Source organism: Felis catus, chromosome A2 (genome assembly GCF_018350175.1).
Source record: "Felis catus isolate Fca126 chromosome A2, F.catus_Fca126_mat1.0, whole genome shotgun sequence".
NCBI classification, from domain to species: domain Eukaryota; kingdom Metazoa; phylum Chordata; class Mammalia; order Carnivora; family Felidae; genus Felis; species Felis catus.
Window position 1 is genome coordinate 163563039 of NC_058369.1, and position 27203 is coordinate 163590241.

Consider the following 27203-nt stretch of genomic DNA (forward strand, 5'->3'; position numbering starts at 1 on the left):
TACAGCGTGCACGACATATATTTAGAGAAGACGTTAGTCGATCTTGGTGTCGAAGATCATCTTAATTGTCGCTTAACAGCCTTGACTTTTCGCTGTTTCTAGGGAAAAGTCTAAAACTTTGGACAAGGCCTGTAAGGCCGGTTCCCGACCGACAGTCCGCACGGAGGTAAGTCCCGCGTGACCTCCCCACCCGCTCACATCTCACTTTCTCCGCCTCGTTCACCACGCAGGGGTCCGGCCCCACTGGGCCAGGCTCCTTCAGCCCTCAGGGGCTCTGCCCGTGCCGTTCCTTTTGACTGGAAGGCATTTGCCCTTCTTCCCCTGCCCGGCTAACTCCAGCATTATTTAATGACGGTTCTTTGGGGACAACTGTCTACCCCCACCCAGGGTCACAAGAGCTGTCCCCGGGATTATGTCTTTCAAAGCATTTATCCCGATTGTATGTGAAAATGATCTGTGAACGGGCCCAGACGGTGCTGGCTCTGGAATCGCTGCTTCAATTCAAATCCTGGCTCAGCTACTTAATAAACGCGTGATCTTGGGCGACTCGTCGAACCTTTTGGTGGCTCGGTTTCCTCATCTGCAGAACAGGCATAAAAACAGGACCTACACCTCCCAGAGTTTAAGGCCCCCCTCCCCCACCCCATGCTTTGAAAACAACCACTATTACTATTAATAGTGGCACTTCCTGTGGCTCCCTCACTACGCGAAGCTCCCCGAGGGCAGGGATCAGGACTGCCTTGGCCTCTGTGACTCGGCACACAGCGTCTGGCACATGCAGGGACTTACTCGAGCATGTAATGAATGCCTATCTGAATAACATATGACACTTAATCCCCACCCTGTCCCCTTCAACCAGTCAGTTTTAAAAAATGTTTATTTTTTGAGAGAGAGAGAGAGAGAACGCGTGCACACAGGTGCATGTGCGCAGGGGAGGGGCGGGGGGGGGGGGCGGACAGAGGATCTGAAGTCCACTCTGCTCTGACCGTGGCAAGCCCGAGGCAGGGCTTGAACTCATGAGCCGTGAGTCATGACCTGAGCCCGAGTCAGATGCTTCACCAAATGAACCACCCAGCTGCCCCTTCAACCAGTCATTTTAGTAATTCAATCTTGGGCGGGGGCGGGGTGGGTGGGTGGTGGGACTGAAATCCTTTGGAGAGTGGACAGAAGCCACCTCTTTCCCCAGAAAACATGCCCACAATCCCAGGGAAAGCCCATGAATTCCAAGAACCACTACTCTAAGTTGGCAATACTCCTCAACACGCGCCACCCAGCACTGAAGAGACCGCTTTCCCTGTGGTTCAGAATGAGCGCTGGGTGGTTCAAATGCCCGGCAAATTAAAAAAAAAAATTTTTTTTAAATGTCTGATTATTTTTTTAGAGGGAGAAAGAGACAGCATGAGCGGGGGAGGGGCAGAGAGAGAGGGAGACACAGACCCTGAAGCAGGCTCCAGGCTCTGAGCTGTCAGCGCAGAGCCCGACATGGGGCTTGAACTCACAGACTAGACTGTGAGATCATGACCTGAGCTGAAGTCGGATGCTTACTTAACCAACTGAGCCACCCAGGCGCCCCTGCCTGGGAAGTGAACCCAGGGCCTCAACCCGTATGCACTTGGGAACCCTTTTCTGAAACCTAAACATAAGACTTTCCATCTGTGGTCATCCCTTCCCCCCATGGGCACTGCAGCGACCTTCTGGTCCCAACTCTGTGCGCCCAGCTCCTGTGTCTCCCAGTCACGCATTCCAGCCCCCTGGTGTGCTCAAGGCCGTATGAGCCTGCTCAGAGATGCACCCTACCGTGGAGAGTTCTCTCCTAGCAGGCAGACTGGAGATTCCAGTGTTTTCCCACTCCCCTCCTGCCACGGAGCGCCACATTTTACCTCGGTGCGTCCCCTTTGCCAAGATCATCTTGAGCCCTCATCCCTCTTGATGTTAGCCAGCATGGTTGAATTTTGCCACTTGTGTTTTTTAGTCTATACAAGTCTTGAACGAGAATAAAGAGAAGCTACGGTTTAAAATATTCTCTTTAACATATCCTGAGTGTGATTTAGATTTGAAAACCGTGAAGTATCAGCCGGATGCGTTTGTATCTAATACAGTCTTAGAACAGCATTTTCATTTCATAGAACTACATTAACTGTGAGAGTCGATATTTTCATTTCCACGTACACAAGTTATTTACTACGACACTGTGGAGTTAATATTCAATTTTTAATCTTGCAAAAAGTAGGATCACGTATCTTGTTGAAACATCAATTTCTGCTTCAAAAGTCCCTGAGGAGTCTTTCCGCAAACACAACAGAAAGAGAAATGAGGGAGCGGGAACAGGGAGGTAAGGGGGGTGCCAAGCAGCCAAGGGCACGAGGGAGTTAATTTTATGAGGATCCTCACACTGTCCAGTTTTCACTTACCCACAGAGCGTAATACAAGGCTTCTAGTACTTCCGTTCTAAATTAGTCTCAATTTTGACTTCAAATTCCCATGTCCTACACAGAACTCTTTTTTATCAGATGCCCAGTATACGTTTAAGAATGTTGGGGCGCCTGGGTGGCTCCGTCGGTGAAGCGTCCGACTTCAGCTCAGGTCATGATCTCGCGGTTTGTGAGTTCGAGCCCCGCGTCGGGCTCTGGGCTGGCGGCTCGGAGCCTGGAGCCTGCTTCGAAATTCTGCGTCTCCCTCTCTCTCTGCCCCTCCCCAGCTTGTGTTCTGTCTCTCAATCAAAAAAATAAAAAATAAAAAACATGGGGAAAAGAAAAAAGAACCTTAAAATACTAAAATGATATTCCAGGGGCACCTGGGTGGCACAGTCGGTTAAGTGTTCGACACTGGATTTTGGCTCGGGTCATGATCTCACAGCTTGTGAGTTTGAGCCCCACACTGGCTCCACACTGATGTCATAGAGCCTGCTGGAGATTCTGTCTCTCCTTCTCTCTGCCCCTCGGCTGCTTGTGCGTGTGTCTCTCAAAATAAATAAACGTAAAAAAATTTTTAAATAATGTGCCAGGACCTCTGTGTTTGAGATATTAAATTACATTTCTAAATCAACCAAGAAATTCATGATAAAGGTACCCACCAGTTTGGATTCTGATTTAAGATGGGCTGTGAGAACTGGATTACTTTTGGCTTAGTTTGCTACTTGATGATAAACAGTTCTAGAACTAAGGATAAAGGTTCTCTCAAGGGTGATCACTGAAGATTTCAAAACGCTTTAACTTGCACAATCATGTTCTAGTGCAGCTCTGACTTATTCGCATAACTAAATACAATCCACTCATGGACAATATTAAAGCTGTTAATTCCTTATTCTAGACCTTCAACTAAGAAAAAAGTATCGTAGGGGGTGCTTGTGTGGCTCAGTCAGCTGACGGGCATCAGACTCTTGATTTCAGCCCTGGTCATGATCCCAGGGTCGTGGGATTGAGCCCTGCGTAGGGCTCTGTGCTGACAGCGCGGAGCCTGCTTGGGATTCTCTCCCCGCCCCCCAACCAAAATAAATAAATAAACTCAAAAAAAAAAAAAAAAAAAAAAAAAAAAAGAAAGAAAGTGTCAGAGCGCCTGGGTGGCTCAGTCGGTTAAGCGGGGCAGACTTTCGCTCAAGTCACGATATCACAGTTCATGGGTTCGAGCCCCGTGTCGAGCTCTGTGCTGACAGCTCAGAGCCTGGAGCCTGCTTCGGATTCTGTGTCTCCCTCTCTCTCTGCCCCTCCCCTGCTCACTCTCTCTCCCTCTCCCTCAAAAATGAACGTTAAAAAATTTTAAAAATAAAGTATATTTTGGACTACATAATCACAGGTAGGGACGGTGGTTTCTCATTTTGTGATAACATTGCTGCTTGTACTTAAGTCCCCCTGCCCCCATTCTGCTGCTTACATTGGAAAATTGTTATTAGCATGTGGGTCCTGACACGCTGCCACCCGTGGCCAATTTCTACTGATCTCTGGGAGTCTCACCATTACCAAGTCAAAACACAACACTCACCCCAAACTGCATCACAATCAGAGGCCAAGTCAACTCGCTTTCAGGTGTCCTAAGTCTCCCCAGGCTCTGGTAACTCACTACTCACCGCTCAGAAGGAATGGTCTCCTGACGTTCCTGCGAGGCCGTCCCTCCTCTGGCCCCCGACCACCTCTCCAACTTCACTTCCTACTCCCACCATATTCTCTGCTAGCCACCCTGCTTCCTTCAGTCCCCAAGCACGCGAGCGCTTTCCCGCCTCCCCATCCCTCTCTCCGACCAGGCGACCAGGCCTCTTCTGGAAGGCTCCTCGAAGACTGCGGTAACCACCCCTTTGAGCAGCATCCAGGATGCGGCCACTCTCCATTCAATTCTGCGCGACAGCAAGTAGCAGCCCAGCCAGGTTCGGCACATGCCACAGTCCAACGATTCTCAGAGAACAGAGAAACTCTGGGGGGTCCCCTGAGACCTTTTCAGGGGGCTCAGGAGGTCAAAAACATTTTCATCACAATACCAAGATACCAGGTGCCTTTCCCACTACGTTCGTATTTACACTTCAATGCCGCAAAAGCCACGTACGGATGTACAAACGCCAGGGATCACACGCTGCAGCCTTCACAACCATACACCCACGGTAAGAACAATTTTTACGGAAGAGTGCCCTTGAGACAACAGTAAAAATGATTAACCTTATCTTGAGCCTTAAAGCAGGTCTTTTTAATATTCTGCGTGACAAAATGGTATGTCGACACATGGTGCTCCTGAATACTGAAGTACGATGTTTGTCTCAAGGAAACGCACACGCGCAACTGTTTGGGAAGTGATCTGAAAATAGCCACTTTGCTCACGGAGCATCATTTTTACTCGCGAGAGTGACCAACCATCATTCTTTCAAATGTGACTATCTGGGCAGACATCTTCCCGAAATGAAAGAAATGAGACTGTCACTTCAAGGAAGACCGGCAGCACTCTGCCAACCATCAAATCCTTAACTCTCGGGAGGACGTGAGAATTTTGGAGAACGTGCATCTCGCAGGGTGAGCTTAAAGCCTCCCAATGTTTACATTTCTTCTAAGGAGGATGAGGGTGATGTTTAAAAATGTGATTAAAAGAGTTTGTATGTTGGGGTGCCTGGGTGGCTCAGTGGGTTAAGCGTCCGACTTTGGCTCAGGTCATGATCTCACGGTTCGTGAATTTGAGCCCCACGACGGGCTCTGTGCTGAGAGCTCAGAGCCTGGAGCCTGTTTTGGATTCTGTGTCTCCTCCTCTCTCTGCCCTTCCCCCTCTCACACACTCTCTCAAAAATAAACATTAAAAAAATTAAAAATTAAAAAGTTCATATGTTGAAATGCATCAAAACGTAGAAAGATTTGCAGAACAGTGAACCATCCTTTTTGAAATAGCCAAGATATGATGTCACAAAACCAGTCATGGGTGGAAGATCCATTGAAAGCGAAAAATAAACCAGTGGAATTCAATGGAACAGGGTAGAAAAAATTCTTCTACAGGAGTTGGCAACGAAAGGGAATTACTGGTACATGCTACAACATGGATCAATCTGGAAAATTTGCATGTGACACGAAAGATGCCCATCACAAAAGACCATGTATGTACGATTCCATTTATACGAAATGTCCAGAATGGGTAAATTCACAGACACAGGAAGGTTAGTGGATGTCTGGGGCAGGGGTGAGGGGTGGGGCAGTGTATCAATAGGTACTGTTTCTTTTGGGCCTGATGAAAGTCATTGTGGACAGATAGAACCCACAGGGACATCAAAATAACATCCGGTGCTGAAACTGTCATGATCACAAATGCAAAAGCTCTGATGATTCCCTTGAACAGAACAAACGGGCAGCACCGAAAGACAAAAACAAACAAACAGAAGTTAATTTCAAGCATCAACAGAAGGTGGTCACTATAGGACTACCCCACCCACAAGTACACAACCAAATGTTATCGAGTGTCTGAACACACAACCTCACATGAGGACAGATTTCATATATGGCGAAGAATGTTTTCCTTTTATCGTTTTCAATGAAATGTGTCAGAAAAGGATAGAGTAATTTAAAAAGACACTAAGTCAAAATACAGTTGGAGTGCATTCTGGGGCACCTGGGTGGCTCAGTCGGTTAAGCGTCCGACTTTGGCTCAGGTCATGATCCCAAAGTTTGAGTTCCAGCCCAGCGTCGTGTCGGGCTCTGTGCTGAGAGATTGGAGCCTGCTTCGGATTCTGTGTCTCCCCATTTCTCTGCCCCTCCCTTTCCCTCTCTCAAAATAAAACAAAACATTAAGAAGATATTTTTAATTAAAAAAAGAATATAGTTGGATTGTATTCCACTGGGAACAGATTTAATGACATCTTTCTCTATGAAGTATCCAACTAAAAGGTGCATCTTCTTTACTACCTAAAACATTTTGACAAGGTAATAATTTGAGTTACTTCTGAATCGTCTTTTACCAAACCACAGGGCTGTTTCATTTTCTCTCTCATGATCTTTCACATTCCTGTGATCCCCTCTCTCTGTTAGCCTCAGAGACTTATATATGACCAAAAACCTTTCGATTATGGTCTAATGGTAAACGAGACCATCAAAGCTCTCTGCTGAAGATTCCAGGGAAGGATGTACCAGATTTTATTTGAAAACAGTGACCTGACACTATATTTTTAGCTTGATTTAGTTTAGTTACGTCCTATCATGGGACTACTTGTTGTATTAGAAACAATGGGCGTAAGGGAGCTTGAACATGTGCCACCACTAAAACAATTAATACAAAGCACTCCCAGAAAGCCAGACTGCGTTATAGGTGACGTGTCCTTAAAGGCTTAATTTAACATTGTAAATAACAGGAAAAGCACTTCAGGAAAAAGGGCTGTATAAATTACCTGCGAATTATACATTCCTCACTGGTAGTTCTATCAAGGTTTTTTTTAAAAAAAAATGCAAAATTTGAAAGCCAAGTAAAACAATCACAGCATTTCGTTTTATCTGAAGGCGAACTCTTCAAATAAAGTCGGCAACGCGACAAAGTCACAATGACAAGTACCCTACCTGTCAAACTGGCAAAAGATAGTTAATTAAGAGAACGTTCTGAGAAAGGTGTGGGTTCTAGCTGAGCCTTTTTCTACCACCTTTTATTATTTTCTTTAAAGATTTTATTCTTAAGCAATCTCTACATCCAACACGGGGCTGGAACTCACAATCCCGAGATCCAGAGTCACACGCTCCAGAGTCACTCAGGCGCCCCCTTTTCTACCTCTCTTTCCCTTCAGTCAATAGGACTCAACAGCTCAGCCTCAAAAAATAACACAGCCTAGAAACACATATACTCAAACTTCTCTAGTAGAACCGCATTCAAGCAAACATGTCCGCAAACTAGAAGTCTGAATACTGAGTAATTCTCCAAAGGGTGGCCAATACTTCCTTTTCTGATGCTGGCAAAACAAAAGACCCACAAACCACAAAGTGCCTTGGTTCCTAACAAAGGTAAACAACTTTAAAATCAAAGGCAAAGGTTGGGGGTAATAGATGGAAGGCGAAACAGAACAGATCTGTTGGACATAAGGACTTCTTTAGCAAAAACCGCCATAGAACGAACGCTAGACTCGCTTATTACTGAAGCCTAGAATCACCATCTGGAGAATTTCAAGCAGTGAGTCAGTCAGTATCTTTAGGACATTCTTTTAAGCTGAAAACAGGTGGCCCAGGTAGATGTCACCTGTAACTTGGTTATTCAGAGGCACTTTGTATCTGATTAGAGCTCACTCAAGAGCCAGAACAGGTCATAGTCCCACTCTTCCAAATGCAGAGGAAATAAAGAGAACAGAGAAAGAAGCAAGGGCTGGGTGACTCAGGCTGCCAATAAAGGTCAGATTCCACATGGGCACTTGGGGAGTGGGCTGCTGGTGGTTTTTAAATGCCTCGATTTGCTGCAGGGTTACTTGCGAGCGGCAGCCACCAAGACCCTCTCACCCATTCCACCGATGGGTATATACCTATGATTTCCCACTGCATACCGGAGTTATCCCTAGGGCTCTTGGCACCCCCTATCTCTACACAAGCATCTCTCAGCCTTTGGTTCCCCCCCCCCCCCATTCTCAGGACTCCCCCACCCCCCAGCACTTCGACGAGAGAGATGATAAAAGGATGAGTAAGCATGCCGTAGCTGATCTTGGTCAAAGAGCACAGACCCTGGCACCGGCGGTGGAAAATGGGGGTGAGGAAGCAGCACAGAAAGCGGAGTAAGGGAGTTCATCCAATGGGTAGCCGGCAGTTACAAGCTTTCCGAAGGCAGTTATTGTTGCCTCCTTCTGCAATCCCGGTAGACTCCAAACCTCCGCTTTCACCTCCCTATCCACCACCCCCCCCCCCGCCCGCCACCACGATCAAGTGCACGTTTTCCTTAGACAGTTACTTCTTAAAAACAACACCGAAAAATAAACGTAATTTCTCCAGGCTTCCGGTTGTCAAAGACAATAAAGCCTCGCCCTGAAGCATGGTTAAGTTCAACGGTTCTGTTTCCTCACTCGTTTTCCGGCACCCCCTCCACCCCCACCCCACCCCAGACCACCTCAGCGACGCAGAAAGGCGACTGCCGGGAACAGTTTCAAATATATGTCAACCTTTGGGAGGGGGGGAAAAAAACCCCAACAAACTTCTGAATCACTTCGACAGCCCGGTTACAAGTACCTGACCTTATTATTTTTTTTTTCCCCGTAGAAAAATAGGACACCGAGAGATCGGAAATCTCGTTTTCTCTGCCTTCCTACATCGGTCGTGGCAACACCTAGGGGGCTTTCGAAGAGGGGTCTTTTGGGTTTCTTCGGGGGGAAACTTGCCCTCGGGAGCCAAACGTCCTAAATTTAGGTCCCTGGTTTTCTTTAAAATGCTGAACTTCACCACGGACAGAAAAAAAACCCCAAGGTGCCGTTCCCTTTGTTAAAATCCCACGGACTTTATTGAATTTGGGGCGGAAAGGCCGCTGGCAAGATCAGGACAACCAGCCGCAAGAAGGTGGAGAGACAGGTGCGATTTCCCCCCGCGGCGGTTCCGGCCGGGAGCACACCCCTCCTCCGGCTCGGCGGCCCCAGACCACCCCGGACCTCCCCGTCCGCCCGCGGCCTCCCCACGCGCGGCCTCCCGAGCCCGGGCCGCCCCCCGCCGCCGCCGCCGCCGCCGCCCCGCGGGGCCCGGCCTCGCCGCCTCCGCTCAAAATGGAGGTGGCGGCGGCGGGCGGCTGGTTACGAAACGCGCGGCCGCCACATGGCCGCGCCGACCCCAAACTTGGCCGGGCCGCCGCGTCCCGGCGCGCAGGCGAAGCTGGGCCCCGGCGCGGAGGCCGCGCGGCGCCCGCCACTCACCCACAGACCGGTAGCCCAGGATCGCGATCTTCCGGGACTTGGACTGCGGCATCTTGGCGGCCTCCTCAGCCCCGGGCCAACCACATCAACCGCGGCGGCGGCGGCGGCTGCTGTGCTGCGATCGGCGGCGGCCGCGCCGGGGCAGAGCGGCATCCAGGGGCGGGGCGGGCGGGCGCGGGCAGGCGCGGCTGCCTGGGCTCCTCGCTCGCGCGCCCAACCGCCCGGAACCGCCGCGCGGCCCCGCCCCCAAACACGCCCACGTGACCACCGCCGGCGGGGAGGGGGCCTCCCCCGCTCCGCGGCTCGCGTCAGCACCGCCCTCCCCGCCGCGGCGGCCACCCCCGCCCCCGAAACGCACGGGGGTGCGTCGGGCGACGTTTTACTTTAAGGGGAAATAGAGGGGACGCCAAGATGCCCCCGGAAAAGTCACGACTGAAACTCGCTGCGTCATGACCCTCCCACCCTCTTCCGCCGCCTTTTCCTTACGCCAGTTCTCTCTGGGCGCTGATTGGGTAGCTCCCGCCCGCCCGCGCGATGACGGGACGGAAACTCCGTCTCCGATTGGGGGCGGCTAAGAGGCGGAGCCGAGGGCGGGGTTGCTGGCCCAGAGCTAAAAATAAATTCCGACTGCGACCCCGCGGTAGCGCGCGAGTGAAGTTTGAAGGATTCGAACGTCTCTCGGGGTGGGAGGGGGCAAGAGGGGCGGAGAGACGCTAACTCCCCAGTGATTGGTTCGTGCAGGGCGGGGGGCGGGGCAAACTGTGAGGAGTGCAGTGATTGGCGGGACCTTGAGCGGTTGGTGGACTCGCGCCCACTGGGCCCTTAAAAGGCGCGAGGCACGTAGTTCTTGCTGGCTGGGCTGTGGGTTAGGTGGGGTTTCCCGGCGAGGGTTTTTGTTTTTTGCTTTTAACTCCTTCACTCGTGGGTTTAGCGAGTCTGCCTTTAAGGTTGTAGCTTGTTACTCGGCGTCACCCAGGGATGAAGGACGGATATGCGTTCATTCAAAATGTTACACGTTTCACTAAAAATGTGTGTGCCTCCCCGGTTCGGGTCTCAACCCTGCCACGGGCGAACCCGGCACACCTCGCAGGAAATGAAGAGCGCGAGTCAACACCTCTTTACCTGTCAACGCCTGCGTGGCTCATTCAGTAGGCAAACTTAAGCGACAGCTGTGGTTGGCTGGGAACGCTCCAGAACCAACCTTCCAGGCGGGGAGTCAAGTCTATTGGGCTTGCCCACCTGTGTGGGCTGGTCGCTCCTTTAAGGGCACATCGCCGCGTTTCCCACCAAAGGCACATGGGCGACCCCTTTTTCCAGCAGTGCCGGTGAAGGGCGGTTGGGTCGGCACCACTGTTGGCAGTAGGGGAAGGGAGGCCAGTGCTGGAGGCCTCGGTCACCGAAAGTGAAATTGAAGGCCAGGCCCGCCCGAGAGTTGAGGATGCGATTGGGACCTTTCCAGCCAGGGAGACTTCCATCATGCTTGATCTTCTTGCCCTTGGTGGTTGCTAAAGAAGCAGCTATTCCGGCTACTCCTACGAATGTCCCCTACTGTCCTCAGGCTGTTTGACGGTGTTGGGACAACCGCCTGCTGGTCACAGCCCTTTGGAGCACAGAGGAGGAACCCCCCCGCCCCCGCTGGGAAGCTGAGTGGCAGGACCGGATTCCTAGGTATGAAGATTTAGTGGTGACTGTCGCATAAATAGGCCTTGTTGAGTTAGAACACTGGCCTTTGGGCAAAATCCTTCCACCGTCCCGCTGAAGTACTTCTAAGAGAGGGCATCCTAGGGGCGCTCCGGATCGAAGCCCCAGACAACCAGCTGGAAGTGAAGAATATCTTTGAATTTCTGTGTTTTATCCTAATGGCTTTTGCATTCTACTCTATATTTAGTTGAAATATTTAAAAACTTTAGGTTAAAAAAATTTTTTTTTAATGTTTATGTATTTTTGAGAGAGACAGACGGAATGCGAGTGGGTTAGGGGCAGAGAGAGAGGGAGACACAGATTCGGAAGCAGGCTCCAGGCTCTGAGCTTGTCAGCACAGAGCCCTATGCGGGGCTCAAACTCAGGAGCCCTGAGATCATGACCTGAGCCGAAGTCCGACACTCAACCAACTGAGCCACCCGGGCGCCCTTAGAAGCTTCAGGTCTATTTAAAATGGAATCTCCAGGAAAATGTATCACTTTTATCCTGTGAATTTGGATGCCGCTTACCACAGTATCTTGAACCGATCCTACTAGACTCCTGGTTGGTTGTGAAATCAGACATGTAGGTGTTGCCTTTTATTTTCTTAAACAGAAGAACCGAACAGAAAATAGGTTGCTCGTATTGGTAAGTATTGTTTCGTATTGTCTCGTGATACTTGGGTTGTATGTATCTATATCTGTGGATGTGTTATATATGTTTTGCATACTGGGTTCCATTGTAGAATGTATTTCCTACTGTGGGTTGCCTCACAAGGTTTGAAGGTGTTGCCCTAGTCTTGGAATATTAGGAGTCCAGACTGAGCAGTGCTGTTGTAGAGGACAAACTCGTTAAATGTCCCAGTCGTCTTACAGCCTTTAATGTCAGACCAGGCATTTTAAAGATTCCATTATTCCAGAATGGGGAGAATGTGTTTGGTCTAAGAAATGACTCAGGTTCCCTAAAATATTTGGGATTGATGGTACGAATTCACATAGAAGGAACTGACTCCAGCCAGCCCTCATGGGAACATGGTGGGGAGAAGTGCGCTTGCTTCTGACTTCAAAGTGGTTCTACTGATTGAGATCCCTTGTTAACTGTTTAAGCAGCCGGAACTTCCGCCGCGAATCAAATCAATTTCTCCTCCACAGGTTCTGCTTATTCCAGACTGTTCTGTCTTGTGGTCTCTGCATGCTGCCTTCCCTCGGTGTCCTTCCCCTGTATTTCATTTCCCTGGAAATTAAGAATTCTGTCTCTTCCATTTGAATTACAGGGAGAGGGGCACCTGGGCGGCCCCAGTCGATTGAGCTTCCCACACTTGATTTCGGCTCAGGTCATGACCTCACGGTTCATGAGTTCGAGCCCCGCGTCGGGCTCTGCGCTGATGGCGAGGAACCTGCTTGGGATTCTCTCTCTCTGCCTCTACCCTCCTCTCTCAAAAATAAGTAAAACATTAAAAAAACTAAATTCCAGGCAGAGAACGTGATTGGTTCAGCTAATTACCACTATCCCTTGAATGAGGAGCTGATACCGAGCCTGTAGATTTGCCAGTTAAGCCTCCACCGGTCTAAACGTCTGGTGTTGCAAATGATGGCAGTTATTTGAAGTGTGAACTTCGCTATTGAGGGATTATTATTAATGTTCTGCGAACATCTCCAAGTCCAGTGACCTCTTATTTGTAACTTCAACATTTTATATTTATTTTTTATTTTTTCCTAATGTTTATTTTTGAGAGAGAGAGAGAGCGTGAGCAGGGGGAGGGGCAGAGAGGGAGACACAGACTCCGAAGCAGGCTGCAGGCTCCGAGCCGTCAGCACAGAGCCCGAAACGGGGCTCGAACTCGCGAACCGTGAGAACATGACGTGAGCCGAAGTTGGACGCTTAATCGACTAAGCCACCTAGGCGCCCCTGTAGCTTCAACATTTAAAAAAAATTCCCCGAGTTTTTATTAAGTTTTATAACTTATTTTTATCTCCCATTAGGTTAGACTAAGCGAGTAAAGCTGATGTGCTTGTTTTTACTCAAAGGACGTTTATGGGGGCACCTGGGTGGCTCCGTCGGTTAAGCGTCCGACTCTTGATTTTGCCCAGGTCACGATCTCAGGTTCATGAGATCAAGCCCCACAGCAGGCTCTGCGTTGGGTGTGGCGCCTGCTGAAGATTCTCTTTCTCTCATGGCACCTGGTGGCTCGGTTGGTTGAGCATCTGACTCCAGATCAGGTCATAATCTCATGCTTCGTGCGTTTGAGCCCTGCATCGGGCTAGCTGCTGTCCGTGCAGAGCCCATTTCTATCCTCTGTCCGCCCCCCTGCCCCTCCCCCACATACTCTTTGCCTTTCCCCCACGTGCTCTCTCTCTCAAAAATAAACATTAAAGGGGCGCCTGGGTGGCTCAGTCGGTTGAGTGTCCGACTTCGGCTCAGGTCATGATCTCATGGTCCGTGAGTTCGAGCCCCGCGTCGGGCTCTGTGCTGACAGCTCAGAGCCTGGAGCCTGTTTCAGATTCTGTGTCTCCCTCTCTCTCTGCCCCTCCCCCACTCATGCTCTGTCTCTGTCTCAGAAATAAATAAAAATATTAAAACAAATTTTTTTTAAATAAAAAAAATTCTCTCAAAAAAATTTGTGAAATTAGCTTACCTTTTTAAAGTTTATTTATTTATTTTTGAGAGAGAGAGAGCATACGGGGGACAGAGAGAGAGAGAGGGAGAGAGAGAATCCCAAACAGGCTCCTCACTGTCCGTGCAGGGCCAGTCACGGGGCTCGAACTCCCAAACTGTGGGATCATGACCTGGGCTGAAATCCAAAGTCAGACGCTTAACTGACTGAGCCACCCAGGCGCCCCTATTTGACCTTTTTACATGTGAAAGGGTGACCCCAAGTGAAAGTGGACATGAAGGCATTTTGTTGTTGTTTTGCTTTGAAATATTTGGTGAAGGAAGGGCTGAAAAAGAACTAAACTGGTCTTAATCTTGGTGTAAGCCAAATCAGACCGATCTGTTGTGTCTCCTGTAGGGTATTATTCAAATCAAACAGTGCAGAGTTGAGGAAACACGCCGAGGTCGTTTCATTGTGTGGTCTTGTGGACGAGAGAGTGGTTTTCTGAGCAGGACCTTGGTAGGCCTGTCCTCAGCAGAGGGGCGAGAGACCGTCCTAGGCAAGGCAAGTCCCTGACCTGCACTGGGCCGAAAGAAGGTCCCCTTCTCTCTGGTGCCAGTGATCAGGCTGGCTCAAACCCTGAGGTGTGGAGTTGCATGGAGGGCCCCCAGAAGAGGGAACGGGAGCAAGCCACTTAGGTCTTAGGTCCACGGAGGTAGGCCACGTGTGACAGAGGAAGTTGGCTCAGCAAGGAACTCTGAGGACAGCTTTAGGCCTGTGCAGTGGTTGTAAATTGTTCTCAGCTGTTAGAGGTTGATGGTGTCCCTCAAAAAGACGGACTGAAGTCTCCACCGTCTCAGAACGTGATCTTATTTGGAAGTAGAGCTGTTGCAGATATAATTAAAGATGAGGTTGTATTGGGAGTAGGGCCTACCTACTCCCAATACGACTGGTGTCCTCGTAAGAGAAGAGACACAGACACGGGGCACGCGGCCATGTGCGGACAGAGGCAGAGGCTGGTGCGATGTGGCCACAAGCCGAGAACACCCGGGACTCCTGGAGGCTGGGAGAGACAAGGGAGGAACCTCCCTCCTAGAGACTTCAGAGAGAGTAGCACCTTGATTTTGGGCTTCTGGCCTCCAGAACTGTGAGGGAATAAATCTATACTATTCTAAGCTACCTAGTTTGTGGCATTTGGTTACGGCCTTGGAAAACCAAATCCGTCGATTATCCTCAGATCGTCAATAAAGTTTCATTCAAAGTTTGAGTCCGGTTTCTGCTGGGCCCTGAATGAAATCGGCATTTCTCCCTAACCCCAGAAGCCAGAGTGCACCTAGTAGGCGCTTTTGCCAGCAGAGGGCTGCCGTGCCCGGTAGAGTTAAGTTTTCTGAGGGTGCCTGGTAGGGAAGATGCCAGGGAGGTGGCTGGAGCAGAGCACCTGTTCCCGAGAGCGTGTGCGACAGCACCTGGGGGGGAGCCAGGGGACAGCCAGAAGGCTGGTGCTGTGCAATAAAACAGGTGACGGCTTGTGCCAGCTGGGCTTGGATTACGTAAGCTCCTCAAATGTGTTTCAGATGTGGAATCTGGTCACGGAGTTCACAAGCCACCCAAAGTTATAATTACTGTGTGAGGAACGTGTTCACTGTTGGATCCTCCTGTATGAAGACATCTCAGTGTTGGGTTTTATCCAGGGATCCAGGGAGTTTCTTTCACTGTTGTGCGGGAAGGACCAACCAAACAAACAAAAAACCCCAACCACCCCCCTCCGAAACCAGAACTTGTATTTTTTAAACATGTTTATTTTAAAAATAAAAATAATTGAGCTTTGCTGGTATGTAACATACAGATTGACCAGGGCACCCTCATGGCCCGGGTGACAGATGGTAGCATGTTGTGACAGGTTCCAGAGGTAACCCGGTGGGACTAACCCAGCAGGGAGCCGTAGGCAGTCTTGCCCTCACTGTTGGGTGTTCAGAATATTGTCAGTGTATCGCTTTTCATGCGTGTGGTTTTGGGGAATTGTGGAATGCGTTACCTAAATTCTGCCAAACTAAATCTCACAAAATGGCCCCGGATCGGAAGAGATTTCTCGCAAAGAAACCGTCAGTTAGCGATGAGCATAAAAATGCAATGGAAGCGTACGCTCCGAAAAACGGCTGAGCTGATACCCCTTCCTTGGGTGAGCTCTCTGCCAGCGACATTAAAGGTAAACCTGATAACCAAATCATATCTTGTAAGAAAATGACCAAAAACCTTTTTACGAAGAAGTCAAAGTTGGCTAGAGGAGCATTTGAAATATTGGGGCATCCGAGTGGCTCAGTTGAGCGTCGGACTCTTGGTTTCCGCTCAGGTCATGATCTCATGGCTTCGTGGGTTTGAGCCCTGCATCAGGCTCTGTGCTGACAGCATCCGCTGCCCTCCCCCCCCCCCCATGCTCTGTCTCTCTCTCAAAATAAACTTAAAAAATTTATAAAATATAGATTCACATCTCCATCATTAATGATGACTAAGTATAATTACACCTTGACAGTAGCTAATGATGCAGTGAGTATCCCTTAACAAACAGCAAGATGTTTAAAAACGAAGCGTCCAAAACACTATGGCAGACTTTATCAAATTTTTCTGCAACTTGTCTTTTTTTTGGAAAATGTCAATCAAGCACATGTCTAAAACTAGAGTGATTAGGACAATGAGCCCTGGGCCTATTACCTATTCAATATATACTAAGTCGTGGACAATCCTGTGTCATCTATACAATACCCACTTCATGGACATCAATCCCACTCCATTCATAACTACGTTAATATTTTCCCTGAAAGATGACTCTCTTTAAAAAAATAAACTATGCCGGAGCGCCTGGGTGGCTCAGTCAGTTAAGTGTCTGACTCTTGATTTCGGCCCAGGTCATGATCTTATGGTTCCTGAGTTCGAGCCCTGAGTCGGTGTCAGTGCGGAGCCTGCTTGGGATTCTCTGTTTCTCTCTCTCTCTCTCTCTGTGCCTCCCCTGTGCGTTCTCTCTCTCTCTCTCTCTCTCTCTCTCTCTCTCTCTCTCTTTATTTTTGGCGTTCAGAGTCTATGATGTGTTTGTATTTAGTTTTCTTTGCTTTTGTGCTGTGTAAGGTTTATGAGTTTCTTAGATTTGCGAGTTACTGTTTTTGATCGGATTTGGAAAACTTCCCAGTCAATATTTCTTCAATTACTTTTCTTCAAGTACTTTTTCTGTTTCATACTCTGACCTTTTATTCTGAGACTCTAATTTCACACATATTAGACACTTCAGGGGCTTTCTACCAGTCACTGAGGCTCTGTTTATTCTTTTCCCTATTTTTCCTAATTTAGTGATTTAAAAACAAATTGGAAACATTTTTCAGTTGTAAGATTTCCGTTTGGTTCTCTTTTATAGTTTCCTTTTTCTCCTGAGATTATCCTCTCTCTACCCAACATACATATGTGTTCTCTAGGTTGTTTAACATACTTTTATTTTTAAGTCTTTGCTAATTATAATACCTGGATCCTTCATAGGTCTGCTTTTATTGAGTGGTGTTTTTCTTGATTAAAGGTCATTTTTTTTTAACTTTTTTTTTTTTTATTGTTTATTTATTTTTGAGACAGAGACAGAGTGTGAGCAGGGGAGGGGCAGAGAGAGAGGGAGACACAGAATCCGAAACAGGTTCCAGGCTCTGAGCTGTCAGCACAGAGCCCAACGTGGGGCTTGAACCCACAAACTGTGAGATCATGACCTGAGCCAAAGTCAGATGCTTAACTGACTGAGCCAGCCAGGTGTCCCATGTCATTTTTTGTTTTTACATATAGTAACTTTTGTAGTGGACGTTAAGGATGATGTATTATAAAAATTCTGGGTTCTTAATATTATTGAGCTTTGTTTTGAGTTAATATTTGTATGTGATAAACGTATGGAGCAAAGTTTTCTATTTTTTTTTTTTTTTGCACATGAATATCCGATTGGTCCAGCACCGTTTGTTGAAAAGACTCCCCCTTCTCCACTGAATTGCCTTTATATCTCTATAAAAATTCAGTTGCCTATACATGTGTGAGGCTCTTTCTGGACAGTCTTTTGTTCCATTGATGTGTTATTCTGTCTTTACATCAACCCAAAGCTGTCTCGATTACTGTAACCTTACAATAAATCTTGAAATCTGGTCATTTTATCCTTTCCAACCTTGTACTTCTTTTTCAAAGTTGTTATGACTAATCTAAGTTCTTTGCATTTTCCTATGAATTTTAGAATCCATGTGTCAATTTCTACAAAAATCCTGCTGGGATTTTGACTGGCATTGTTTTGAATCTATAAATCAATTTTGGGAGGAATTATATTTTAGCAGTATTGAGTCTTCTGACCCATGAGCAAGTGTGAGATAGAAATACACCCTCGTTCCTGGCACAGAACTCCTAAAACCCTTGTAATTTTCTAGGTGATAAGAACATTAGGAGCACATCTCTTGTTCGGGGTGCCTGGGTGGCTTACTAAACGTCCAACTCTTGGTTTTGACTCAGGTCATGATATCACGGTTTCATGAGTTTGGGCCCTGAATCAGGCTCTGTGCTGTCGGTTCTCTCTCTCTCTCTCTCTCTCTCTCTCTCTCTCTCTCTCTCTCTCTCTCTCTCTCTGCCCCTCTCCCACTCATGTTGTCTCTCTCAAAATAAATAAACTCTAATAAATAATTAAAAGACCATCTCTTGTTCTAATATTTGTCTTTGACCCCATCCCTGACACAGGGCTCCTAAAACCCTTATAAATTTCTAAGTGATAAGGACACTTTTTGTCCTAAATGGGGTGACTATGGGTGGGCTCCCGGGTGGGAGCTCCTCACCAGAAAGACCAGTCCCTGATTAGAAGCTTGGAATTTTCAGGGGGCACCTGGGTGGTGCAGCCGGGTAAGCGTCCAACTCTGGATTCCGGCTCAGGTCGTGATCTCACAGGTTGTAAGATTGAGCCCCGCGTGGGGCTCTCTGCCCCCCTGCAACTAAACAAAAAAAGCTTGGAATTTTCAGCTCTCCCCACCCCTCTTCTCTTGAGGGGGAGAGGCACTGGAAATGGAGTTACTAATTGATCATGCCTATGTGGGGAAGTCTCCATAAAATCCCAGTAGGACTGGGGCAGAGACCTTCTGTGTTGGTGAGCATGTAGAGGTGCTGGGAGAATGGTATCCCTTCCCTCATAGTTGCCCTATGCACCTTGTCTGTTGGGATGTTCATATGTATTCTTTATTTTATTTAAAAAAAATTTTTTTTTCAACGTTTATTTATTTTTGGGACAGAGAGAGACAGAGCATGAACAGGGGAGGGGCAGAGAGAGAGGGAGACACAGAATCGGAAACAGGCTCCAGGCTCTGAGCCATCAGCCCAGAGCCTGACGCGGGGCTCGAACTCCCGGACCGCGAGATCGTGACCTGGCTGAAGTCGGACGCTTAACCGACTGCGCCACCCAGGCGCCCCTGTATTCTTTATTTTAATTAAAAAAAATTTTTTTTAATGTTTATTTTTGAGGGAGAGAGACACAGCACGAGCAGGGCCGGGGCAGAGAGAGAGGGAGACACAGAGACAGAATCCGAAGCAGGCTCCAGGCTCTGAGCCATCAGCACAGAGCCTGACACGGGGCTCGAATTCACGAACCACGAGATCGTGACCTGAGCCGAGACCGAACGCTTAACCGACTGAGCCACCCAGGTACTCCTCAATCTGTATCCTTTAAATATCCCTTAATAAACTGGTCAGTGTGTTTCCCTGAGTTCTGTGAGCTGCTCTAGCAAATTAATGGAACCCAAAGAGGTGGTTGTGGGAATACTCCGATTTATAGCTAGTTGGCCAGAGGCACAGGTCACGACATGGACTTGAAATCGACATCTGAAGCGAGGGTGGGGGCCGTCCTGTAGGACCGAGCCCTTAACCTGTGGGATCTGATGCTCTCTCCAGGTAGATAGTGTCAGAATTGAGTTGAATTCTTGGACACACCAGCAAGAGTTGCTTGTTGGTGTTGGGGAGAAACGTCACACAGCCGGTGACTAGAAATGTCGGAAGTGAAGTGTTCTGAGAAACATAGTAGAGAAGAACTGGATTTTTCCCTACTCACACAGGAAAAATCTGAGTTTTTCCATTACAGCAAGGACATCACTCTGCGTATTTAAGTCTTCATTAAATTTCTCCTGCAATATTTAGTAGTTTTCAGTGTATAGGCTATAAATACTGTTTCTCAAATTCTAAGTATTTCTTATTTTGATGCTATTAATGGGATTAAAGCATTTTCAATTTTTGATTGCTGCTAGTATATAGAAATACAATGATTTTTGAGTACTGATCTCTTGTCCTAAGAACATGCTCTACTGTGTAAGCTACATCCCCTTCCTTGATTTCTTATCCTAAAACTTTGCTGAACTTACTAGTTTCAGTACATCTTTCATAGAGTCCCTTGGCTTTTCTACATAGATAATCATGTAGTTTTTCCTGGTCACATTTCATTTTGGGTGCTTTGAATGTAATTTTCTTGCCTTGTGACACCATGACGTTGAATAGGAGTGGTGAGAGCGGACGTTCTTATCCTTGATATAGGGAGTGAGCCCGAATTTCGCCATTAAGTGTTGTGTTTATTTGCCGGAGGATGAGATACAACTGGGTCGGAGTCTCAGATTTTAGCAAGAGATACTGGTGTCTTGGGGCGCCTGGGTGGTTCAGTTGATTGAGCATCTGACTTCAGCTCAGGTCATGATCTCATGGTCTGTGAGTTCGAGCCCTGCGTCGGGCTCCGTGCTGACAGCTCAGAGCCTGGAACCTGCTTCGGATTCTGTGTCTCCCTCTCTCTCTGCCCCTCCCCTGCTCATGCTCTGTCTCCCTTAAAAATAAATAAACATTAAAAAAAATAAAAAAGAGATATTGGTGTCTTAAATTATTACGAGAAGAGAAACATTGGCTGGTATGCCATTTCTGGAGAAATGCCTGTCATCAAGGGAAGGACTGCCATTTCGAATAAATACCCTGTTTTAATTCCTGTTCCACATCCTGAAATCTCTACAGCCTTGGAGAAGCTACCCTACCTTCCTGTGCCTCCCGGACCTGCTGTGATCTACCACGGGGAAGGCTTGGCTTGTCATCTTGTCCCTTTCCCCTCACCTGCCCTCTTTTCTGGGATTGGATTAAATGCTTCCTTCTCTCCTCAGTGTGACATACAGTGTAGGATAGGTCACTGAATATGAAGTTTCCTCTTAATCTTGTTTTCAAATTATTCTGTGATACTGACTTTTCCCTGAATTCTTTCATTAATAGTTCATTTCTTGTTACTTGTCCTTAATATGTGGTTTCAATTGAAGATTTCATTTCCAAGGAAAGGCCAACCTTCCTTTGATTCTGATGGAGGAAAGATCAACAGGATAAATCTTTTGAAATTAAAGCAACTGAACCAAAACACAAACATAAGAGGGGTATCAAATGCTTCTCTGAACTCAAAGGGCTCCCGTTCCAGAACCAGTAAAGTTGGGAGGGCTCTTACTGCTCGACCTTGAAGGAGGTAGCCCAGAAGAAAAGGAAATCAACTGCAGTAGTTAAGAGGAAAGAGGAACAGCCAGCTGGAGAGGAACCAATGAAAACCCTTGGAGGCAGCTCTTGGCTGGAGGAAGAAAGCGGTCTGATCTCAGCGTGTGGCACACAGGTCTTCCCTGAACTGGCAAAGTCAGGCTTCGTTCCTAAGTCTGCTTTGTCAGTCGGATGTCAGCATGACCAAGGTCAGGGTCAAACAGGAAACTTACAGAATGGGTTAGATGTTAAAAAAAAAAAAAAAAAATGGGGATGTGCCCAGATAAACTACAGGAAAGAAACCAGCTTGAATTTATTATGCAGAAGAAAATTTGGCTGTTAATTTCTTTCCGATCTTAATTTCCAATCCAATCTTATAAATTTTAAGATTGTTGCAAGCATAAAATTAGTCAACTGTCAGTGGTTCAAGAAAATGTGTCGTTCAGTATGTTACATTCTAAATGGCAAAAGTATTTAAACCGGATAATTTGGGGGAATCAGCCTTGTGCCCTGGTTGAACAGTACATTACCTGACGGAACTTAGCTTAGCAATACATCAGTTCTAAACTGAAATATGCCATGCTTATTTGGAGTATAGCTTTATCTCGGTGTTTGCTGAGACGTAGAAGTTCATCCGTCGCTTTGCCAGCTGATATTAGGTAAAAGTCGCTACATCAGTACGTTGTGTCTGTATGGATAGTTTCATTTCCAGCTCTGCTGAGTGGATCAGGGCAGGTGCTCCCTGGTTAATTACACAACTGTGTTCTAGGGAGACTTTGGAAGGCTCTTCACGCCCATAGGACTCTCCTGGGGGTTTCCTCCTGCATGGCTTGGCGTGTTCTGTGCAGTGTGACTCTGTTGGCAAGGTCAGGATGGGAACCTGACCCAAGGAGAGCCAGTTTATAAGTTGATCTGTGGCCCGCTCACAGTTCTGCTCAAAAGGGTCATCCATGTTGCGTGGCACTTGGTGCTGTCAGTCTGATCCTCCTGGAGTCTGAATGTAAAACGTGAAAAGTTGGCAGTTAGAAGCAGTAGCAGCGGAAGGACGTGCAGGGGAAAAGGGGCCACGAGCAGCAGAAGGCACCGAGCAGAGAAGGGCGCAGGATGCAAACGGCGGGTGCTGCTGCTGTCCGTGGGGTGACAGCTGAACCACAGTGGGAGAGCAGCCCTGTGCCAAGACGCTCCGAAAGGCCAGCTGTGCATCTGTCTGCCTCACCTTTCAATAGAACAGCCCGAGGACACCCGCCTGTAGCTTCTTTCCAGGACCCAGGACACCAGGGGCTTTGCTTATTTAACTGACCTATTCCCAGCACAGGCACACCTCAGAGACGCTGCGGGCTGGGCCTTTGCGATAAAGTGAACACCAGGGTAAAGCGAGTGGAAGGAAGGTGTTGGTTTCCCGGTGCACGCAGGGCACGTTAGCACCACACTGCGGCGTGTGACGTGTGCCCCAGCACCGCGGCCAAAACGACGGTAGTGGACACACCTCCGTGAAAAGCGACTTTATTGCTGAAACGTGCTAACCACTGTCTGAGCTTTCAGCGGGTCCTAATCCTCTTGCTGGACGGGGTCCTGTCCCACGGTGACGGCTGCTGACCGGGCAGGGTGGTGGGCGCTGAGGGCCGGGGTGGCCGTGCAGCGTCTGAAAATAAGACAGCGGGGACGTTGGCCGCACCGGGTGGCTCTTCCCGTCACGAACGATTTCTCTGTGGCGGGCGGTGCCATTTGATGGCATTTTACCCAGAGGAGAACTTTCCCCGAACCGGGGTCTGTCCTCTCAGCCCCCGCCGCTGCCTCGCCGACCAGGCTTCCGGAACGTTCCAAATCCCTTGTGACCGTGTCTTCGCGGCATCTCCACCGGGAGGAGATGCCACCTCAGGAAGCCGCTTTCTTTGCCCCTCCTCGTCCGTCCAGGTTTCATCCTGAGATGGTGGCGACCCCGTCCCCTCTAAAGGCTCCACTTCTGATCTCAGTTCTCTTGCTGTTTCTACCGCGTCCGCAGTGACTTCCTCCACTGAGGTCCTGAACCCTCCACGTCCTCTCCAGGAGGGTTGGAATCACCTTCTTCCAAACTCCGGATTATGTTGATAATCTGATCTCTTCCTGTAATCACGAACGTTCTTAATGGCTTCTAGAACGGTGAATCCTTCCCCAGAAGGTTTTCAGTCGCCTTCAGATCCATCCCAGGCGTGGCAGCTGTTGCCTTATGACACGTATTTCTTAAATACTAGACTAATTTCAATACTGATGTGTCTCAGGAACTAGGGAGGCCTGAGGAGAGGGAGGGATGGGGGAACGGGCAGTTGGGGGAGCGGTTAGAACACGCGCATCATTTACTTATTAAGGTCGCCATCTTATATGGGTGTGACTTGTGCATCTACGATTACAGGAGTCACATCAAACATCCCTGATCACCATAGCAAATATAATAATGAAAACAAACATTTGAAATACTGTGAGAATTACCAAAAGGCAACCCAGAGACACAAAGTTAGCAAATGCTGTAGAAAAAAATGGTGCCAGTAGGCTTGTGGGATTCAGGGTTGCTGCAAACCTTACGTTTATAAAAACAAAACAAAACAAAACAAAACAAAACAAAACATGCAGTATCTGTGAAGTGCCACAAAGTGAAGCACAATGAAAGGAAGTAGTTTTATTGCCTATAGTGGCTCTTGGTATCACTTGAGTGAGCCGGCCACAGTGCTGACCTTGACTGTGGTCAGTATTCAGTCAGAATACATACAAAGGGAGAGATGGGAGGACCAGTGAGTAATACAGGCAAGAAAAATATTAGGGGAGCAGGATAACCAAAATCTGTAAAATTGGAGGATTTATCTTAGAATTTATGATAATATCAGTGTTCCAATTTTTGGATCGTGTACATAGATTTCCATTCAATAAGAACTGTTGATGATAATAGTCAACATTTCATAATTTCAGTTTGGCAGTTGTTTTCACCCATGAGTCCCTTTCCCCATTTAAGTAATTTGCTGCAAATAGAGTAAGGGGCAGAGGTAGCCAAACTTCCTCACCATTGGAATGGAAGAAGTTGATACGGCCGCCATGGAAAACAATATGGAGTTTTCTCAAAAACTGAAACATAGACATACTATGTGATTCAATTGTTCCACTACGGACTATGTGCCCAAGGAAAATGAGAACACTAATTCAAAAAAATATATGTACCCCTATGTTTAATGCCGCATTATTTACAATAGCGAAGGACGAGATTGTGCCATTTGAGGTGACGTGCCTGGACCTAAGTGAAATGAGTCAGGCTGAGAAAGACAATTATCATAAGATTCCACTCATAAGGGGAGAGGGAGACACAGCCTCCAGTTCTGGAATGAATAAGTCTCCAGAATAAAAGGCACAGCACAGGGAGTATGGTTAATGATATTGTCATAGCGACCTAACAGGACAGATGGTAACTACTCTCACGGTGAACGCAGCATAATGTATACATTTGTCAAATCACTCAGTCGTACACTAGAAACTAATGTAATCTTGTGTGTCAACCATTCTCAAAAGAAAAAAAAAATTGCTCACCATTATTAGGTAGATCCATACCACCAAAGGCTCACCTTAGATTCACGCTTCTTTACCTTTAGATTCACGCTTCTTAAGGGCACCGTGTCTTCGTCTGTTTGTCATAACAAAGTGCCGTAGACAGGGTGGCGTGACAAAACAGAGATTTATATCTCCCGGTTCTGGAGCCTGGAAGTCAGAGATCAGGATACCAGCATGGTTGGCTGGGACCCTCTTCTGGGTTGCAGGTTTCTTATCGTATACTCACGTGGTAAAAGAAATAATACTAAAACTCTTGAAAATCCATCATCCAGAGGTAATCACTATTAGTACTTTGGCGTAACGTGTTCCTAGACTTTTTTCTAATCACCTGTCTATATGTTTATAGCCTAAAAAATACCGTCCGATTCGTTTGCAGCCATCTGCATCATAGCTCTGTCTACATAGCATTCCAGTACGACTGACCGTATCGTCATCTATGATAATAGCAATTTATGGGGCTCTTACTTGGTTCCAACAGTGTTATATGGTCTCGACCAATCCTCCCACCCCCTCCGTGAGGATAGGTACGATTCGGTGTCTTTCCGTAACAGAGAACTGAGGCTTAGGGCTGTCGGCCTGATAGATTGCACATCCGTCAAGTAGAGAGGCTGGAGCGCCAGGAAGTCTGACCCCAGCACCCACACTTCTAACAATCGTGCTCTTGTGCTTTCCATCGTTTGGCACTTCGGTGGCTTCCAGAAAGGCACATGCCGATAATTATTTTGGCGGAGCTAGGATTTATTCGATGAGACGCACGTTGAAATTTCACGGAACGAGTTTTTAAAGTCGGAGCAATATGATTGCATGCCTTTGCCGCTGACATTTAATAACCTCGAGTTACGCTCTAGGCTAGTTCTATTCTGGGTGAGATGGCTGTGTTCGTTCTCTCCGCTCCCCTCCTGTAGTCCAACCTCCCCAGATTTGGGAAACCATGTGGTTCTGAGGCCGCTCTGCTTCACAGAGGCCTCAGGCTGGCAGTGTTTCCTCCTCTCCAGGCTTAGCCTAGAGAGGAAATGCCACCTAGGAGGCAAGGACGCGGTGCTTTTCTGCTCCAGACCCTCCTCTGGGACCTCTACGCCACCCCATCCCGTCCACTCTCCCGCCGGCCGAGAACTTATAAATCTGTGTGAGACCCAGCCGCCTCTGTCTCCCGAGTCGGAAAGCTGACATTCCCACGTACAGAACACAGCACCTCCCCTTGCAAAGGTTATTTCTAGCAACTGCTAGCTAGGTGTAACTTGAACCCAATACAATACTTCCGGAAGCCGAGTGAGCTCACAAGCTGGTGAAGCTGACCTCCCACATTGTTAGACTGTGATGCTAAATGAGGTTGACAGCTCTTTTCCCATTTGACTCAGATTCTCTCTGAGAAATGGCCAACTTAATCCAGATTTCTGAAGATGATCCTCTAATGGCACTCTCATTTGGGCTTCTATATGTGTCGTGCCAGCTGGTAGAAGCCTAGGAAAGGTACTGAGAGGGCGGACTGGTTGATTCGAGTCCCCCCCCCCCCCCCCACCTGCCCGAGGGATCAGTATACACTTAAACATTCGAAGTGTTCAAACAAGAGCACAGGTAACCCTTGGAGGGTGCAGAAGCTGTCCAAGAGACACACAAGAATGGATGGCTTAAAGAGAATCAAATTCCAGATTTTCAACTTTAATGTATACGGTTTCCTAGATGGGGCTGCCTGGGAATATACCTGAGTTCATCACATCTCCTTTCCTACTTTACAAAAATAAGGCGGACTCTTCACCAGGACGTGCTGTCCCAGGTGGACAAAACCCTGGATCACTGGGTGAAGGGAAAAACTCCTTTAGTAATTCACGGAAACATCACGAACCCTTAGAACTTGGTAGATTCTTTTTTTTTTTTTTCCTTCTTAGTTTATTTATTTTGAGAGAGACAGACAGTGGGAATGGGGTAAGGGGGGAGAGAGAGAGAGAGAGAGAGAGAGAGAGAGAGAGAGAGAGAGAGAGAGAGAGAATAAATCCCAAGCAGGCTCCATGTGGGGCTTGAACTCATGAAACCACGAGATCATGACCCGAGCTGAAACCAAGACTCAAACGCTTGACCAGCAGAGTCACCCAGGCGCCCCTGTCTGTTCTTTTTTTCTTATACACGTTCATGTTCAGGCTGAAGCCTAGTGTTAGAAGTGAGGTATTTTGGCCTGAGTTGAGATATTCAGAAATAATATAGGGAGGGGTGATAAGAACGATGATTTTCATTTATTTCCCTTTCCCGTCCCTGGACTGTTGTTAATGTATCTCCATTCTGAGGGAGTTTTATGGGAGCAAAGCAGTGAGAGCATTGCTAAGAAATAATGTGCATAAAAACCAGCTGTGAAAAAAAAAACTTATCTGAACAGAATTCTTTTCGTTTCTCTCAGTATTCATCTCTCAGCTATTTCATTAACTAGAAAGAACTTTAAATGGCCAAAGAAATATGATAGTTAAGCTGATTCTATTAAAGATAGCCGAAAAAGTTTCTCAAACCACCAAAATTTTCAACACACATTGG

The 27203-nt window shown here is 47.6% G+C and overlaps 1 protein-coding gene and 1 long non-coding RNA gene across 2 annotated transcripts in view; one reads left to right on the forward strand and one right to left on the reverse strand.

Annotated features, from left to right (window-relative positions):
• Positions 1-9505, reverse strand: part of RHEB (Ras homolog, mTORC1 binding) — a 43848-nt gene extending 34343 nt beyond the window's left edge. The window contains exon 1 of the mRNA XM_023250751.2: positions 9317-9505. Within this exon, the coding sequence (XP_023106519.1) occupies positions 9317-9368 (52 nt within the window). The 5' untranslated portion in view covers positions 9369-9505. The remainder of the gene's footprint in view (positions 1-9316) is intronic.
• Positions 9506-11319: 1814 nt separating this feature from the next.
• Positions 11320-27203, forward strand: part of LOC123384095 — a 44242-nt gene continuing 28358 nt past the window's right edge. The window contains exon 1 of the long non-coding RNA XR_006594705.1: positions 11320-11644. This is a non-coding gene — a long non-coding RNA (uncharacterized LOC123384095). The remainder of the gene's footprint in view (positions 11645-27203) is intronic.